This window comes from Phaethon aethereus, assembly GCF_964289735.1.
Source record: "Phaethon aethereus genome assembly, chromosome: Z".
Lineage (NCBI taxonomy): Eukaryota > Metazoa > Chordata > Aves > Phaethontiformes > Phaethontidae > Phaethon > Phaethon aethereus.
Genome location: NC_138577.1, coordinates 43771239 through 43790749, shown reverse-complemented (window position 1 = coordinate 43790749; position 19511 = coordinate 43771239). Strand labels below are relative to the sequence as shown.

The following is a 19511-nucleotide window of genomic DNA, read 5'->3' as shown; positions in this document are numbered from 1 at the left end:
CTATAAAAATGTAGAAGTTGTTTCAAATTTCACATACCTTCCAGAGTTAACCAAATAGTAGATTGCCTTCAGTCATCTATTTTTTAAGAGACAAAGTTTTGTGCAGTTGGAAGCAGGTATACAGTATAGAGTACAAATCTCTGCATCTGCATTTATTTTGTTCCAGATTGTTGTCACAGCATCTGTGTTTTACTGAAGACAGATAATGCATTTTCTAGTGGAGGATATATGGTCAAAAGGGAATATGTATGGTCATGGGGCACCACTAAGCAGAGTTTTTAATAAATCCAAGTGGCACTGTGTGGAGATGTAGTTTGAGTGAAGTAGCTTGGCTGTCGTGAGGCTCTTCTTAACACTGACTTTTGTTTTTAAAAAATCCTGAAGAGGCAAAACAACAATGTAGTAGCATTTTATGATAGCTCATGTAGAAAAATGTTGTGTGGATTTCTTTTTTTTTTCTTTTTTTAATCTCAGTAAAATCTAGCATGTAGCTGACATTTATAGGAAAAAAAAAACCCAAGAAAAACAGGCTTGAAATTGATTCTAATTTGTACTTACTTATTGGTTAAGTACCAATAACCATTAAAAGTAATGCAGGAAAATGTTGTTGACACCTTCTCTTTTTGTTTGTTTAGAAATAAGTAAACATTTTTTTGTAATGAAAATTAAGAACAAAAATGTAAGCACCACAGTGAGGAACTGTTCTGTGGACTGGTAAATCGCATACAGCAGGTGTAACTACACTGGGCTCAAATGTGTTCTCATTCAGGTAATTGTATGTTTCACCTCTGCATTGAGAAGGAATGGGACTGTGACCTGTACACCTGGTTTTGTGATGTAACAGAATACGTTGCAAAGAATTGTTTCTCAAATAGAAGGTAAAAAGCATTAGAATAGGTTAATAATAAACTTGTAACAGTAGAGCTGTACTAGAGTAAATGTAGGGAATTAACGGAAAATTAAGCGTTCTGCTCCTTTCATTCAATAGTTTAGTCTAAAAATGTAGTGGTTACTAGAAAATTATAGAGTGAACTTTTTAAATAAATTTGTCTGGATTTGATAGTATGCTATAACATAGAATAAGTTGCTTTTAGGAGAGTGTTTTAACATGTTTAATCTTCTCATTAACTACTAAGTCCAGCAGGATTTGCTGAAATAAAGAGGACTAATAAATTAATTCGGCAGAGCTTGACATTTGCACGTAACTGAAGCTACCCATGCAAAATACACTGTGTAGTAGCCGATATGTGATAACTACTCACACCATGGTAACTCTGTTCTTAAGACTCTTCTCTCCCATGTTAAAAACTATTAGGTACTTAGGTTACTAAGTTATAGGCAAAGAAGTTTTGAAAACATCTAATGCTCTGTATTCCTTATTTTTCAAGAATGCGTCTCAAATTATTAAAATACACATTGCAGTATACTCTTTTCATGTCTACATACTAATAAGGCCATGGTTTGCAGTAATCTCTTGGGACTACTTAAAGAGTAAGGATGGCAGAATGAAATCCTTAATAAGGATCACAGAAAAAAAGGTCTTATGATTAACCTTTCCTGAGGTCATTATCACTTTCTTTTATTTCTTTTTCCAAGCTGTTCTGTAACTTAATTTTTTTTTGTGTGACTATGTCTTTTCTTTATTACTGATACCAATAGAATCAGTATAGGAGGAGATAAGAATTAGAAAGTTGGGCAGTGCATCTTTTTTTTTCTGTTGTTCTGAAAATGGCCTGAGCATTGGGTCTGCTTAGCTGCAACAGGGTTTACCATTTATTGTAGTTCTAGTAGTGGAACCTCAGTATTTTGACCCTAAGATGCACAGTGTAAAAATCCTGTATTTTTATGCAAATACTGTGTGAGTTTTCTCTTGTGTTCTCTTGCAATCTCAGATTGCAGAAGTCACTTTGCACTCAAGACTCGGAAATTTATCTTTTCAAGATTTTTACATTTTGGAAGCTTCGTATGGAAGTGTAGGAAACATTCTCACTCTTACTTTCTGACTTTCCAGGTTGCTTTGTTGGGAAAAAAGTACTTGGCAAGTTGAAGTAAAGCTGTATGGTACTTGGCAAAAGTGCCAGTCTCTGAAAACTTGCGCAGAAGCCTTTAAAATGTGTTTTTTCTTCATCTTTTGTACTTCAGAGTTTCATCTGATTTCTAAAAGCAGTGAAGATGGCACGAGAAAACGTAATCATCAGAACTTAAAACTGATCTCAGATGGTAATCCAAAAGGATTGATGTTTATCTGAATAGAAACATTAAATTTTATATCGGGGAATAACACAGGATATCTGGGATTCACTCAACTATTGTCTTCTTTTAACACATTTTTACAGTTTTATTGTTTGTCTGCCACAATAAGAAAGTAATCTTTGACTGCATAGTTTGGTCAACAAAGTTGCTTTACCAGAATTGACAAACTGTTATTTACTAGATAACATTTTTCCTAAACAGCTACAAATTGAATACCATCCCCAAAACACTTTGGTTGTCTTTTATGGGACCGTTCCCATGCGCCAGGGTTTACAGGACCAACTTCTGTACTGTGGACATAAATACCAGAATGCTTACATGTTTCTGTAGATCATGTTAAAAGAGAGAAAATCAACTGCAGCTTCTTCATGGTAAACGTTTTTGAGGAGGTTACTGCTAATTAGCATGAGATGTTGATTATATTGGATACCCACACATGATTCGGTAGCTTCTGTGTACTTACCTGGGAGGGTGTGTGGTTAATCTTTTACTAAAGTGCAAAGGCTTCCAGTGGTGGTTGGGACTGTAGGGCAGTAGTTTTGGAGCAGCTGGGCTTTTCTTGCGTTCCTTCTATGACACATGAGACAGCTGGAGTCAGCAAAGTTGTCCCAAAAACCCACAGCTGACCAGAGGAAAAAGGAGGATAGATCAGAACTGGCTATTGCATTGTCTTCTGCCTCCCATCCCTCTTAAAAAACCGAAAACGTTGCGAAGGAATAGGGTTGGCCACTGCTACTAATGAAGGTGGCATCTTAATCCTTTTTCAGTCACCTCTTTCTCACCAGTGTGATGGCAGCCAAATGTGTCTGTGTTGCTTATGCTTGATGCCTTGGGAGAGGGCTCCAGAAACAAATTCCGCATCGTGAGCTTTGTAGGGAACTGTCTTGCCTGCTTCTGGTCTGTAAGTGGGTGAGGGGCTCCTTCCTCACACTGCCTTGCGGAGGTTCAAGCTGTGCCCATGCTGGGGGGGGAGCTGGCTGGCAGCTTGCATGGTGGTATTGCGGGTGGAGGTGATTTCTTTCACACGTAGCTTTGCTTTCCCGGCTTGCACAGTGCAGAGACCTGCAGGGAGGGCTTGGACAGCTGCTGGTGGCTTCATGAGAAGTCCTGTCCAAAGGGCATGAATAGCCACTGGCAGCAACACCGCTGTCTTTGGCGGTAATTTTGCAAATTCTGCAGAACGAGGTCTAAAGCTGTATGGAGGGGTCTGTTGGTCAGAAGCTGTGAAGTTAGTGGAGGAAACTGTGTGTGTCACAGTACTTTTCTTGTGTTGAAGAATGTTAGCATTTTCAGTATTTCTACTCCCCATAAAATGAACTCATGTTGTATCAGATTGAAGGGGCAATAGTGGTGTTATGCTGTGTTTTTATACACTAAGAAGTCTAGGCTATTTTTTAATCATTTTAAGCTATTATCTGTAATTTTCTTTCTTTTTTCCTTCTTTCCTTCCTCCTAGAGCAAGCCTGAGAATGAAGAAAACATTTTTAATAACTTCTGTTGCACCTCCTGGAGTTTTTCATGATACATTTTCACACAGTCAATTCCTATACAAAAGGGAATTATAGACTACAGTTTATCAAAAACATTTTTTAATTTTTAACTTGAAAATCGACAGAATTTCAGATCAGTCATTTCCTCTGCATGTCCATGCACAGGGGCCTCCTTACGGTTGCAGGCATGGTGTAACTTTAAATAAACTAGTTTTTTTCTTTTGTTACTGTGTTTTTACTGCAAGGGTATAAAAAGAGCAATGCAAATGTAGAGGTAAATATAGAGGTGCCAAATATAATCATGTTTAAGCATCATGCCATTGTTGTTTTTGGAAGTAAATCCTTGTTTAGCTTTGGACAGTTAACTGTGTGGTTTGTGCTGACAGCTGGATGTGTGCTTGGTTGCTTGGTTTTTTTTTTTTTAGGTGAACTGATACTATAATGCAAAAAATTAATGAAGAATGTTGGCTTGTGTGGATAACATTGTAATAGCCTAAACCATAAACTAAAAATTTGGACTGGAACACTTTTCATTTGACTACTGTGCAAAGAAATGACGTCTAAAAATAAATGTTCGCTTCCTGGAAGTAAAAGTTTCCTCTAGAAAGAAAAAAAGGGCTAGCAGAAACTAGAAGTCCTTCCCCCCACCACCTGTGTGAGCTGCAATTGTGTTATGGTTCTTTGCCCTGACAGTTAAATTTGTATATATTTTGATGTACAAAATTAGAATAGTAACGGATTCCCATCGTAAGCATGTTCTTGAGTGTCTTGGTCCATAGCACTGAAAATGGCTAGGAATATATTCAGTGTAACCTCTGTGAAACTAGGCGCATGTATAACTACTGAAAAGCAGAATTACATGAATGGAAAAACCCAGAACCACAGAAAACATAATTACGCAGGGACTTAAGTCAATTTAGAACTTTTATCTCCATTGCAGAGGTAAACCAGGATTTATAATGCCAATAACTTATATGCCAATGAACAGCATGTGGACTTAAATGTCAAAAGCAAGCCACATGTCATTTCAGGAGAGGTCAGAGCTATGAAGAGACTCTGGGAAAGAAAGGAGGTGGCTTTTTCTAAGACACATAGACACATCTCGGTAGTGTATGTTATTGTCTAAGGTTGATGTTGTTTGAATAAAACAGTAACTGTAACTCAGAATGCGTCTAGTTCATATGTTTCTTAAGATTTATTTGAATAGCGTAAAAGGATCGAGCAAATGGATACTTTTTCTGAGAGGCAGCAAGGCACATTGCTTATCCATAATTTCCATTGTGTTCTGATTGATATTATCTAACTTTTTTTTTAATTACCTTTAGAAATAGAAAGCAGTTATTTGTTAATCTAGCCATTACTGATGTTTGCCTTGTGTATGTGTAAAGTAAATACCAATATATTGTGAAAAAAATTAAAAACTTTGAGAGGAGGTAATAATCGGGTATATACAAGGCAGGTTACATAATCGGGTATAAACAAATAATGTACCTTCAGTCTATAACAAAGTAATTGCAAAGAGGATCAGCAATTTCTTTTGAAGAGAACACAGGAGACCTAGAGCTGTCAGTTTTGACTTGTCTGAGACGTGGCTGGAAGCTGTGTTCCTTTGAGCTGCTGAAGTAGCTCAGCTGAGCAGGTTAATGGTGTTGGAGCAGGGCTCAGGCTGGCCCACCTGAAGGGGCACCAGCGGTGCATGCGTCCATGCAACAGCGTGGTGCTCTGCCGTGCTGCCTCCAGACTTCTTTTCTGCTGGAGCAGCAGAGCATTAAAATGTTACTCTCCTCAGCCATTGGAAAGTGATGCTTTACGTGGCGTGGCATGCTAGTACGCTGTGCAATTAGAAATGCAAATGCAAAATTATGTGACTGGATGCTTTGACCAGTAAAATCTGCCCACTTGTCCCTGGTGTCTTCTGATACCATGTTCTTAGTGACCCAGTAGTAGCTTTCATCCTTCACTTCCCCCAAGCTTAAAATCTTCCAACTTTTCCATTATTTTCATGAGCAAATGCTGCATCTGACAAGAATGTTGCATTTCTGTAATCCTGTACTTCACATGAAAATACCTGTACGGTGTAGTGTATAAGGCTAGCAAGGATGTCCTCTCAGAACTTAGCTATTCAATTTACTTTTTTTTTTTTTTAATAAAAGCCAGTGGTAGGGTTTTTTTTGTGGAGAATCTAATTATAATTTTTTTAATTATAAAATGGTTCTTTGGTAATATTACCCTTGACCTGATTTCTTAAACTTGAAGAGTGCTGATGGTATATTTGTGTCTATAGAGTCTTCATCACTCTCTTGGTGTGTGTGCATGCACATGGAAGTATGCACATAGGTATTTTTACATTAAAATAAGCAGAGGAACATGATTAAAACATTAATTTTTTCCATCTTTCTTTTATTAATAGTATTCAAATCTTGCTAGATTTGAAAAGGTTGAAATCAGACATAGGCTGTCTTTCCTGAGGTACGATAATATAGCACTTGTGTTGCTCCTGTCCAGCTAATGAACTGGCTGGCCCTGGTCCCCTCTCCTTGCATGGGAAAAGGTGTGCGGAGGGGCTGTTTAATTAGTGTATGGCTCCTTGCAATGGCTGAGAAGACATAAATTGCAAGAGGACAGCAAAAAATAAATAGCTGGTGACTCCCTCCAGGGGAAGCAGCAGTTAAAAAGCACTCTCAAGTTAAGGACGATCTGCCATAAGCTGCAGGAAATGTGCCACAGTATCTGGAACTGTGCTTCCTTCTGGGTGGATTTATAACGCGCTCGGCCTCGGAGACAGCCTGGGTTTCGCTGTGTGCGAGCGCGTGTGCGTGCGCACACCCATGCCCATGGAAACACGTAAAGCTCTGAGTGACACTTTATATGTAGGAACAAGGAGAACACAAATCCAACACTTGAACCTCTCAGATTATTTGAGGGATGAAAATAAAAATGAAGTAATGTCTTTTTATTGTATTGCGGCCATGCCAGAGCTCCTTATCGTTGGCTGTCGGCTCTGCTGAGCTCGGCGTGTGTGCTAGAGGAGAAGGGATGAAGGAAGACTGCTTGTTGTAAGGGACAGGTCCTTCAGGGACAGAGCCTCTCTCAGCGTTGCTTAACATCTGAGAAACATTCTCTTTGAAGGTGGTTGTCAGGAGGAGTAGCCCTGGGCTGTGCGCAGCCCTGCACCGCCATGGGGCGAAAGCCATGGCCATGGGGCGAAGGCCGTGCAGGAGGAGCCCTGGCCCTGTAGGGGAAGGGGAAAGCACTTGCCAGGCCTTGTCATGGCTGACAATTCGAAAGTGGTATCTGCGTTGGCCTTGCCCTCCCACCCCCCAACTCACCTCCTTTTTGCTCCCTCAGCGGCAGTTACGTCTGCTGAAGCTCCCTGCCCTGTTCTGTTTTTTGGTGGCATGTTTTTCCTTTGTTCTTTATGAAATGCTTAAGCCAGCCACCTCTCCCACCCCCCCCATCAAGTTTAATGCTGTGATCAGCTGTAATGACATTGAGGCCAGCGCCAGATGGTGTAGCCAGGGTGGTGGTGCGTGGGAGTGAGATGGATGCTCATTCTAGGAGTGGGTATGAGTAGGCTTGAAACCGGGTGGGTGTGGGTTTGGATTGCCACCACCTCTTCAGTGTCTCTGGAGGAGAGGAGGAGGAGTGTGGAGGCGTCCACTTCACACTGTCGTGAGGGAAAAGGGTTAAATATGAGACGAAAATATTTACTGTAAGACTTCATGTTTAGCTGACGCCAATAAGACAGTATTGCCTTTATGGTGCTCTCAAGATGGGTTTTCTTTGGAAATGAGGGAAGATACACAATGTGCAATACATCTTGTAAGGTAAATTATTTTAAAAATCATGCATTACTGTGGCAGATTCCTCCCTCACTTTGTTTGGGCTTGCTTGTTTGTAGTTGAACTGAAGCAAAAATTACTTTATCATCTTAGTGTTCAGGCTATATTGGACGTTTGAAAGCATCCTTCTGTCTCAGGCCTAGTGCTGGCTGAGTGAATGGACCAGGGAAACTGTCCAACAGGTGTCTGCATACTGACGTATGATATATATATAGTTCCTTTATGTTTCTAACGTAATCTAATAATGGACAATAATACTAGTAAGTTGACTCTTGTCTAATTACATGTTCAGAAACAGCTTGGTGCAGAGGTCATAGAACATGCTCTGAAGCATGAACAGCAACAAATCATGAGCAGAAGAGGCTGAGGGGACAGCCTGAGTGTCTTTCCCCGCAGTACATAACCTAACACAGTGAGACCTGGAATAGCTTTGTAGTTAAAATATTATTAACTCTTCATCTGTTAGAAGAAACAGCATGATCTGCTCTTCTTTTTTATTTTTTTAATCATCTAAATACATAGGAATCTTTCTTTGGCATGAATGAGGGACATACAAGAAGGCTGTAAACTGAAGGGATTTTTTTGTTCATTCATTTTGAGGGTTTTTTCCCCCAGACGGAGTGATCCATGCTATCTAGGCTAAAGCCCAGATATTTGAGCGAGTATCTTTTCTGGAAGCAGTGGCCAACCATTTTTGAGAAAAAAATGTACCAAAACACTAAGAAGCACTTGCTGTTCTTAGTCTTTGATGTAAGATAAGGATACTTAGTAATGTCACAAATGCTGCTTGACATAAGTATTTCATCATAACAGAAGTGCTAATATTCCTATGACTTCCGTTTTTAGTAACAACACATTTAGACTAGTTTTGGTATAGCAAAACAATTAATATTGAAGTGTTTTCACATTCTAAGAAACAAAACACACTTCTGTATCCTTTCAGGTCCTGGATCAAGCCATTTTGTATGAATGGTAGGTCAAAAGTTTATGTCAGACTCTCAAAATAGAGCTCAGAAACATAAACTAGGCTAAATATTATTTAAAAAAACCTTTGGAAAGTGTGTTTTCATGGTTTTGTACTTAGTTGTTGTTAACATAGTGTTAAAAATTAACGAATTACATAACATACTGGTTTTTATTGGCATTTAATGGACATCAGGTATACTCTCTGAGAAGGTACTACTTTAAAATATAAATTTGAAAATAGATCACTGAAATTCTAACTACACCTCATGAAAGCAGAACATGCAAAGTGTAAGGGCTTTGTGTGCATGATAAATACAGCTATCATTTTGTAGATATGTTTTTGTACATGATAATTGTGTTTGAGAACAGAAAATGTCAAGCGATCCAGATTCTCCTTTTCCAGTTTTAATGATGGCAATTTAATTTGAGAAGAATGTTAGTCTGGCGGGGGGTGGGGAGAGTGGGGTAGGGGCAGGGGGAGGGAGGAAGGAACAACAAACAACTCTGTTGCTCTGTCTTAGACATGAAGATCACTTAAGATGTAGGTATTTTACTCCCTCCCATGGTAAAAATAAAGGAAAAATGTTATGATTCTGAATGCTAACAGTGTTTGTCCTTGCTTTTGATTAATCAAAGAAAAGTGGCTTATGCTGTCCCTGAAATGGTGTCTCTCCGAGTTCCTCGGAATAGGAATTAATGTCTGTCTGTTCATAATCCCTCTGAGTAACAGAAAATGAAAGAGACTTGAAAGGAATTTAAACAATGAGCTTCCTGATATGAAGTACTCAAAGCATTCTGAAACATCATCTTGAAGAGTTGATGCTGTTGTTTCATTTTACAAATGTATGTAACAGTAGAAGATGCAATGCTATTAAAATATCTAATTACAGATTTTTATAATACATTGATAATACCTAAATTATTTACCATCAAAACGTCTTCAAGGCTTTTGATAACATAACATTGTATTGTAATAAGCCTTAAGTCAATCACATGGTGATTTTTTTCTCCACCCTTCCTTTAAGAAAATCTTATTTGAGATACTGTTAACCAACTATTGAGTGTTAACCAACTTGTAGAATTTTTTTTTCCTCATGGTTGCATTTTTTTTCCCCAACTTTATTTTAAAACCTTTTATTAGATAGGCTTACTTAATGGCAAGAGTATTTCCTTTTCTCCTATGTTTTATATAACCATCTTCCTTAATAAAGTTTAGAGCCAACGCAAGCCTTATCCCGCAATGCGGGAAACTAGAGTCTTATACTGAAATTAACTCCCAGAGACTTCCAAGACATGTAGGGTTATATGGTCCATTGCCGTGCCCCAACATTTTCAGTCCAATTTATGTGCACAGGTGGAGGACAATGGGTGGACTGTAAAAGAAAGTTAAGAGGTTTAACTCCAATCCTGATCTTTGTCCAAGTAGTAGGTAAGTTAGTTTTAACAGGAAATCAGGTGGTGGTCAGCATATTACTACCATTTTCTATTAATAAATAGCTTACAAAAAACATACATGCTGACTTATAGGTAGTTGTATAAGATACTGATCTGCTCAAAGAAGATATATATTAAAATAATAAGAGAAAATAAAATGTTGGGAGAAGAGGATATTGGTTTATCTACTGGGATTTTTATATCAGGCTTGTTGCTGAGGTGAAAACCAAGCACCTTTGACAACAGTGATCAACTCTTGACTCATTTGTCCCTTGGAGTCTACTTAAGTGAGTCTTCTTTCCAGCGCTGTATTCTGCCCTCAGATGTTGGTATAAAAACCCATTTGAAATCAATTATGCACAAGTGGCTAAAGACAGATTGGGCCTTTCCTTTGTGCAAGGAAGGTAATAATTTGCATCGTACCATCTTTTGCTAATGCTGGTGTCCACTTTGGTTCTGTTCATACTTTTTCTGTGGAAGAACAGCATTCAGTGGACGGACTTCCAACAGTTTGCTGTCAGGTGGAGTTGTGAGTAGCATAAAGAAAATCTTTTTGAGGGTGAAACTTCGTTTGTGGCATTTTTTCTGCACAGATGAGCTCTTCAGGCAGAATTTGTTGAAGTTGCTCCAAACCATATAAAATGGAAGGCTAAGCACAGCCTCCTTTCAAGAGGAGGGAGGAGAAGATCACACAGGGTAGGCTCTTGTCCTCCACTGAACCCATATACAAAGCTCTCTAAAATCTTGAGAAGTTTAGTTTTCCTCTGTAAAAAGGAGGTTGGCTGATAAAAGCCAATTTATCTCTTCTCTCACTTTCTTGCCTCTGAATTATAGCCAAACCATAAGAAGACAGCTCTAGAATTGTGGAAATTATCTGATTATAGCTTGAAAAGGTAATGAGGTTGTTACGCTTTGTTGGGTCGGGTTTTTTTGGGGGGTGTGTGTTTTGCTGGGGTTTTTTTGGGTTTGTGTTTTTTTGTTTTTTTCAGAATTGAAGGTGGAGAGGGGAAGACTCTGACTTCCAGTAGCGGGTTGTTCCTGGCTGCATAGTAGTACAGTGTGGTTTTGATTATCTGGCACAAAGCTATATTTGATTAACTAGATTTCTTGTAAAGGATTTTGAGAGGTTCTGTTTCAGTAAAAAGCTTAAATTAATACTCATTTAAGAAGCTGCAGAACATCAACTTGAATTTTACATTTTAATTCTACCTTCTCAATTGCCAGAAATTCAATGTCTTACTTAGGCTTTATTGTAGCAGTCACTTGGGCTGTTTTAATTGTGTCACTCTTACAATGAGGATGAATATTAGTTTTATTTCTGAGTTTAGTAGCTGCACTATAGTGACAAGCAAAGTTTAGTAGCTGCTGAAACATGACCAGATTAAATTTGGAAGAAGATTTCTCTGCTTTAGAAAGCATTCAGACTGACGGTCTATATAGTGGGAGGTTTTCTTTCCCTTTTTAAGGAAGGGAGAGAATGTGGATCCTATACTCTGCTATGGAGAAGTTCGTTGGTACAATGTGATATTTATGAATATGATAATCCAGAGGAAAAAAATCATTCTTAGATAAAAATAGTTGTTACAGTTATTATAGTCTAGTTTAGGTAAGGAAAATATGCTAGTGTTTTGTAATGGATAACACTTGCTTAGTTTTTTATAAACATTTAAGACATTCATGACTACTCTTGAAACAATTGATGCTAGATTGATGTAGGTGTTTCATATTACTTATTTGATGAAATTCTCCACTTCCTGAACTGTATTCATAAAATTCTACCTGTCCTTTCACTTATCTTGCCAGGCTCTGTTTTGTTGTTACATGAGTCATTCATGAAATGATACTTTGTTTTTCTTCATAGAGTATTGATAGTTATCCTAACTAAATGTTTATAAATCACTAAAATGATGCAGAGAAGGTAATCTAGTGACTGGCAAAATGATTTTATGCTTCCTTTTTTGAAAGCAAGTGGAGTATGCAGATGTAGATTGTGAAGAAAATAATTAAGAAGATGAGTATGTAGCTATTTTAAATTAAAGAGATTCTGTCAGTGGAGTAAACACTTGGCAACAGAACAGTGTGTACACTTCTCACAGGCTATTTATTAGTGTCTTTTAATTTAAACCTGTGCTTTGTTAAATCACTCAAGTTCTCTCCTACCTTAGCTTTTTGTAGTTGTTCCATTCAGTTATTAATGTAAATACAAAACCCTGTGATATTGGTGTACAAACAGACATCAGGAGAACTTAGCTCCCTTTCTGTCTTGTTTTGTTGTCATGCTTGAAACTTCAGATGCTTTCCTGTTCCACAGCCTTTTCTATTAGTCTAACTGAAACACCATCGAAAATGATTCCTAGAATCAAGTGACTCTTGTGAGGTGTAATCTATTAATGTTAAGAGTTTGATAATCACAGAAGGAAGTTACTACAGCAGTACTGTTCATTTTATGGAAAATACAGATATGCCTACTATATTCATTGTCAGGGATCCTAGTATTTTCTCATATCAATTCTACTCCTGTGTCTGAAGTAATTGTCATGTAAAGCCTTTGGTGTTACACCTCAGTTTTTATGACCACAGTGAAAATGGTCAATTCCAAAAATTAATTTATAATTGTTTAAAATTGTTGGAGGTATAAGTTGGTACTTAAGTATCTTTATGATACAGAGATACAATATGTCATGGAGACAATATTTTTTAAGCAATGGAAAAAGAGTTGCACAGAGTACTAGGAGTCCTCAATTAGAAAGGAGTCCTAGGCAATAGCTGTACCAGCTTGAAGCTCTTGGACAACTCGTTAGTTGTGGCCACAGTTGACAGAGATCATGGTCAAGGCTGTAGAAGTAAGGAACCATTTGTAAGGCATCAAAATGAGGAACTTGTCTGTGTAGGTGTCTGTAGGTGCTTGACCTCGATCAGATGGACAAAGCTGTTTAGGCACCTGCTTATTTCACTAGCTGCTGCTTCTTTTGGTGGAGAAGAGGTAATCTAGTTCTGCTATGACACTTGTACGGAGGTGTTATGGGGTGAGCTGGGGAGCTTCCTCACCACCTCAGGGAGTTTCGCTGCACGCTCTACCAGGCTGGCATCCCTCCCACCAGTGGCCTTCGACAGCGAGTCTGAAAGCCGCTGTTCCAAATGGTAGGATAGACTAGCTCCTTTGCTTCAGCTCCTGGGATGATCTCATGCATTCTGTAATACGTTTTGGATATTTTGGCATCTAGAAAGCCAGGCCAATCCAAGGCCTGAATTCTGCACAGTTGTTATGTTTTCATATAGGACCATACTCGGTTTCAGCAGAAATGTGATCCTGCTTCATTCCACTGCTGAACGGCAACAAAAGAAACCATATTTTTTGTCTTCTCTGTAGCTGCATTAGTAGTAGCAGAGAGGACATAAAACTCTCTTCCAAGTGAAATATAACTGTAGTTGAAATCAAATATTTTTCTTTTCATGTGTCACCTCTCTATTACTGTTTTAGCTCTTACTCGTCATAGGAGTTACTCTACTACTTAATACTTGATCAGGTTCATTTCTCCACTTTTCTTTAAATCTGTGAGACAGTGCATAACAGGCTGCTTTTTTCAGGTAAATGTTTGATGAAGCAGTGTAGGTATAGTAATACAGGAAGTAGAAAAATGGTCAGCAGATAGAAGTGTCAGGTTGTGCCCAGTCTGTGCAGTATGTTGGCTCCACTCTGACCCACGAATCTTCACTTTCCAGGTTCCTCTGGGCTTCTTTCTGCCACCGAGTCCCAAGCTACAAGCCAGTCTTGTGCAAACATACATACTATTGATTTAACAGTTCTTAGTAAATATATGTAGATGGTGACTTAAGAGGGTATTGGATTTCAATGGCTCTTTTTTTCCTTGAATATTAAGACTGTCTTTTTCCATCTAGTTTAAATATGACATGTCAAAAAATAAAACACACCCTTTTCTTCCCTTGCCATTTCATAGGTCAAACTTAGGAATAAGTTTGAGAGTTGGGCATAGTTTAGCAGCATTTTTTTCTTAACAGATGTTGGTGTGGATTTTGCTTAGAGAATGGCATCTTTCTTGTTTTAGTTTAAAAATAGACTTATATTTGACCACTCAAGATATTATACTTCAGATTTGTTTAAGTTACAATGCACAGAAATACAAAAACAAGTACAGGTATGAGTTGCACACCCATGGGAAAGAAAAGTTTGTCTGCCTAGGCTTAGTCTTGAATTATTTTTAAATTAGTCTCCTATGTTGTCCTTGTCAGCCACCACATGTTTCGAAGCCACTCTGCCAGTAGCTGCATTGTTACCTATTTAAAAATAACCATGTGTTAAGTTTTTCCAGAAGTTTCACAGGGCAAAGACTGTTGTGTTTCAACATTTTGTAGTTTCATTTTTGTAGGATATGCACCAGGAGTAGTAGTAATAATACAATACGTTGTGCATGATATGTATGTGTGTGTGTAAGCAGGCACATAAGGGATTACTGCTGCATTTAAGCAACCTGGCTTTCTTCCTGGTTCTGCTTTTGGAGATAAGACCACTGGGGGGAATTTCAGATCACTGGTTGTAAAATTCTTGATGCAGCAATATTGGTTGCTATTACCATTTGAAGAAAAATATTTTGGGGAAGTCTTCAGAGATTTGTAAGATGCTAAGCTCTTAAAAGTTTTGACAATCCTCTATGCCACACTGGAATGGGAATTCATCTCTGTTTGACACATTTCTTCACTGCTTTTAGAAGGCAGCTAGGTAATTCTTTTAATTGATCAGTTGGCTTGTTTTTTTTATCTGGAAGAAAATATAAAAAAAGTCAAATGACCAACCATACTGTGTGCTTGAATCAGGACATGTTTGGGGTTTTTTTCCCCAGTTACACTATTGACTTCTCTTCAGAGTACCACCCACAGATTGTATTAGGATCATGTTTTTTTGGTGGTTTTTTTTGGAGTCATTATTTTTAAAAGATGAGGAGGGAGGGTGTTGTTGTTGTTATTGTTATTATTATTGAGATCCTGTTTTGTTGTGTGACCTTCAGCTGTCTTCTGACAGACGAGAAGATATTACTCATCTGCCTTCAGAGAATGGATCCAAGTCTTGACTAATTTGAATGTGCAACGGCAGCCAGCAGAAAATCTACCTCAGTGTATTTTTTCCCTCACTTGGTCTATTCTGCTGATCGTCTCTGTTGCCATTTCATCTTTGCTCTCTCCTTATTATCAGCTAGACACATTCCTGGGATGATGGTGGTAGAAGCAGTGGTTAGCAGAAGCCATAAGGTATTCAGACCCTCTCAGGACATGTAGATGTTTTTAATCAGCTTTTAAGCTTGCTTCTTTTCGCCAGGTGAAGCAGGCCCACTCAAGAGACCTGTTCAGCCTATTAGCCAGTGTTGTTCTTGTTTATTATGGTGATAGGGTAGGATTTTAGGCACATACTGCCAAGCTGTACTTCTCAACTTTCTCTGTAATGGATGAGGCTGTAGAAAGCACAGCTGGTGTTGTATCAGTCAATGTCTTGATCTTCTTATAATGTCAGTCATGGGGTTTTAAAAGCCAAAAAATATATAAGAATAGTCAAATCTAAGTTTGACTCAGTGTTGTAACCAGGGATAGCTTTAAATCCCACTCCCCAGCAGGAATAATCCTGTAATGATTGCAGCTTTGCTTAGCTAACCTTGGTAATTCATTAGGCCAAATTTTTCACTGTTTCTCTGATAGTAAATAACATTGCTTGTTTTCTTCCCAGTTATTTTAGTTTGGGGGGAAGTATCTGATCAAATATCTAGTGACATGCTTGTAAATGGCATTTATCGCTATTAAGCAGTTTCAACAGAAACAAGGCTTTTCTTTTTTACAGAAAGATTTGATGCTACTATTTAAAACAAAAAAGCCATACTTGACATTTTCTTCATATGCTTTTTTTTGTCAGCAACAATGTAAAAATACTTACTTTCTGTCCTTGATCATAACAATCTAAGAGGAACTATCATGTGAAGTTTTTCTGAGTTCCTGTATATTGTGCTGAAAACAAATATTTTCACTTCTTGGTAATTTTTGGGCAGTCCTGTAAATTTTATTACTATCTGTCATTCATATTCTTTTATCTTATTTTCGTGCATTCTGTACTGGAAATTTTCCATGATTTCCTTTTTCACCAGGATACTTTTCACACTTTGCTCCTGCTCATGTGACACTCCATGCAGTTAAGGAGGACTAAAAATGTTCTTATTGTTGCGGCCGGCTTAACCAGAAGATTAGTCTGTGGGCGGGCACAAGAAGGTCGTTCTAAGCATTGACCAGGGAAGGGACAGACTTGAGGAAAATTTGAGATGGCCTTCAAATAGAGAGAGGTATACCATTTTCGTATATGTATGGGTAGTTATACATGTTTTATATCTATGTACAATATAGGTATTTCATATACATATCTATATGAAAAATGTATATATGATATAATTTTCACATACATACCTATATGAAAAAATACATAAAAATGCATAGAGCGAGTGAGGGTCTCAATCTCCAAGTATAGTTTGTTACTGGTCTTTGACTATCAAAGTCTTCATACACTGCCATCCAATTACAGAACCATAATGCTGAATAAGATGCAGACTGAAGTTTTAGACTCTTCTTTGGATTTTAATTTTGTCTTCCTACATATTGCAGTTTTTGTAGACTCACTTTCAAGGTGTAAACAATCTGAAATATCCACTTCTCTAACATGATGCAGATTGCTATTGCTTCAGCCCCATGTTTTCTTGTGTGTGATTATCATGTGTGGTATCGATTGCTACCTACACTCCCAATAAAAAATTCAAAGAATGAGAAGCTTCAGGTTTTGAAACAGAGTAGATAACACAAGCATGTTCTTCCTATCTCTATGATAAATTTGGATTTGGGGATTTTGAAGGAATCGGGATTCCTGTGTAGGGAAGTGTCAGGACCAGAATGGGAAGTCATTTTGTATTCCATTGATTCAGAGATGTTTGGTTGACATTAATTTCTTATGCATTGATTAAAGCAGAATTTTTAGTAAAAGAGATAGGCATCTCATCTATGATTCTGTGCTTCATCGGTTCATGTTGAATTTTGTACTAAATGTGTGACATACCTTGCAGAAAAGCTGGACAGTATTACAAAATTACTAAAAAAAATGTGTGGTATGGCACTTTATTTCACTTTAAGCCATTACTCTGTTTCATAGGTTTCAGAAAAAGAGAAAAATGGTGGTGGCCTTAAAGGTAGTCTAAAGTGTTTTTTACTATATAATAGTTCCGTATTGTCTAGGTTTGTAATTTGGTACAGTGTTAAGGAAAGTATTGTTTTCTCCCCACTGGTAGATAGCAGAAGTGTAAAAATCTCATCTCTGATTCTGATGAACTGGAAGACAGGCAGATACCGTTGACTCAGCATAGCCTGTACTACATCACCCTTTCCACAAAGACTTGTGTCTGGTTAGCATGAATTTGTTGGGTTGTGTGGGGCAAGTTCTGGCTGGTGGGCTAGGTGCTGTCCTGCAGAGGTGGCCTGTGCACGTAGTGCTGCGCTTCTGGCCAGGCTGAGGATCACCCTCAAGGCTGAGGGTGGAAGCAGACTTGGTCTCACTTTTCAGCTTCAGAGCATGTTCTTCTTCATTACAATAATAACCACTTTCTCCCCAGAGAAATCAAAATTGGTCAATATGTAACATTGTGCTTGATTTTCTGGGAATGTGGGTGTAAGGAAGACTTGTGTTAGAAATTTGTTTTATGCTTGCAGGAAATGGGGCTGGAGGTTTCAAAATGATGCTCATGGTAAAGGCAAAAGCTTTTAGAGACTTCCAGCTTAGATTTTTGCAGTGTGAGCTGTCTCAGAAGTGGTTAAGGGTTGCCCCTTTAATCTTGCACTGCACTGCTGTGAAGCATACTTCTCTGACAAGACACCTAAAACATTATCTAAGGTGCATAACGCTGCCTTTGTCCTGGGACACGAGTATCGTGGTATGAGGCATGAAAGCTTTACAGAAATGATTAAAAAAAGCCCAGGCTGAAAGGCTCAAAGCACAGTGCTGAACAATGCACGCTGGTGCATGCGTTTTGTTTCCTGCAGGCCTGAGTAGCTGTGTGAACCACAGGGTTTATGTGGCTCTGCAACTGCTCATTCTAAACTTCAACTCCTCCTTTTAAGCAAATACAGGAATAATGTAGACAAACTCTTCTAGTCACAGAGGATGAGCTCACTGAACTGGAGCAAAGGAAAAATGTTGTGTGATTTATCCTGTGTGAAATTTCCAACACGCAGATCTTAACTTTAAGATGGTCAGAAATGTTCATTATCAAACTACTTTTAGTACAAAGACACAAATTTAAAGGCAGGAGGGAATAACTGCCCATTAATGAATATGAGCCAAATTTTAATTGACACTGATATCACATGTTTCTGGGGTTAATGTTTGCAGGGCTGTAATTGTTAACACTACAACTTGCATTTAAAAAAATGAAACAAAACAACCCCCCAGAAGACAAACCAAACAACAAAAAAACCAGACCAAAACAACAAACAAAACCAAACACAAACATCTATTTGTTCTACACTGCCTACCATAATGTCCTGAAAGTTGGCAAAGGAAAACAAATTTTTTTCTTAACTTCCCAAATTTTCATGATAAAATGTCGTATAGTAGCTGCCTGAAGTTAGATGTTTTTGACAATTATATCTTCAAGGATGGAAGACTTTAAAGTATGTGGTCATATATTTTTTATATATATATATATATATATATATATATTTGGAGTTCTGTTTTACTCTTTAGTTTAGTTGTTAAATCAAAATGCAAGTTTTAATTCAGTGGTACTTCAATTCCTACTGATGCTGCCGTTTGACACTGAACTGGTCCTTGTAGTTACCTTGCAAGTACCACCTCACACTGTTCAGCCCTGCGCTAAACAAGCTGTCAGCATTTTGCAAAAAACGTCATGTTTGTGTCCAGTGGCTAAAGTGTATGCTTCTTGCTTGTCTTGCAGGCACAGGAGAGAGTGGCAAAAGCACGTTCATCAAGCAGATGAGAATCATTCATGGATCAGGTTACTCTGATGAAGACAAGAGGGGCTTTACAAAACTGGTGTACCAGAATGTATTTACAGCAATGCAGGCCATGATCAGAGCCATGGATACCCTCAAAATCCCGTACAAGTATGAACATAACAAGGTGAGATTTTTCTTTATTTCCGTAGCTGAAGCTTTTCCTCTTTTTATTTTAGAAAATATACTGAAGGTCTGAAAAAACTGTGTCACGCAAATTACACTCAAAGTTCAGAAGAAAAGGGCATCTGCCAGGAAAAGCTTCGTTTTTCCATTTGCATCTTCCAAAGTCATTGCAGATTGTCATCACTTTGTTGGGAACATAATGTTGCGATAACCAGTGTCTTGCAGGACACTGCGTTCATGCAGTGGGAAGTCAGGAGGATCCTGTCTGTCAAAATCCATATTGTTAACCTTCTTCAGTGACGGCTTGGGATTTTTTGTGCACATGAAAAAATTTGAAAAACTTGTCCTAATC

General features: G+C 38.2%; 1 protein-coding gene across 1 annotated transcript in view; it reads left to right on the top strand.

The window, feature by feature from the left end:
- Positions 1-19511, top strand: part of LOC309415893 (guanine nucleotide-binding protein G(q) subunit alpha-like) — a gene marked incomplete at both ends in the record, with an annotated part of 134335 nt that overhangs the window by 25568 nt on the left and 89256 nt on the right. The window contains one exon of the mRNA XM_082013571.1: positions 18976-19160. Coding sequence (XP_081869697.1) covers positions 18976-19160 — 185 coding nt within the window. The remainder of the gene's footprint in view (positions 1-18975; positions 19161-19511) is intronic.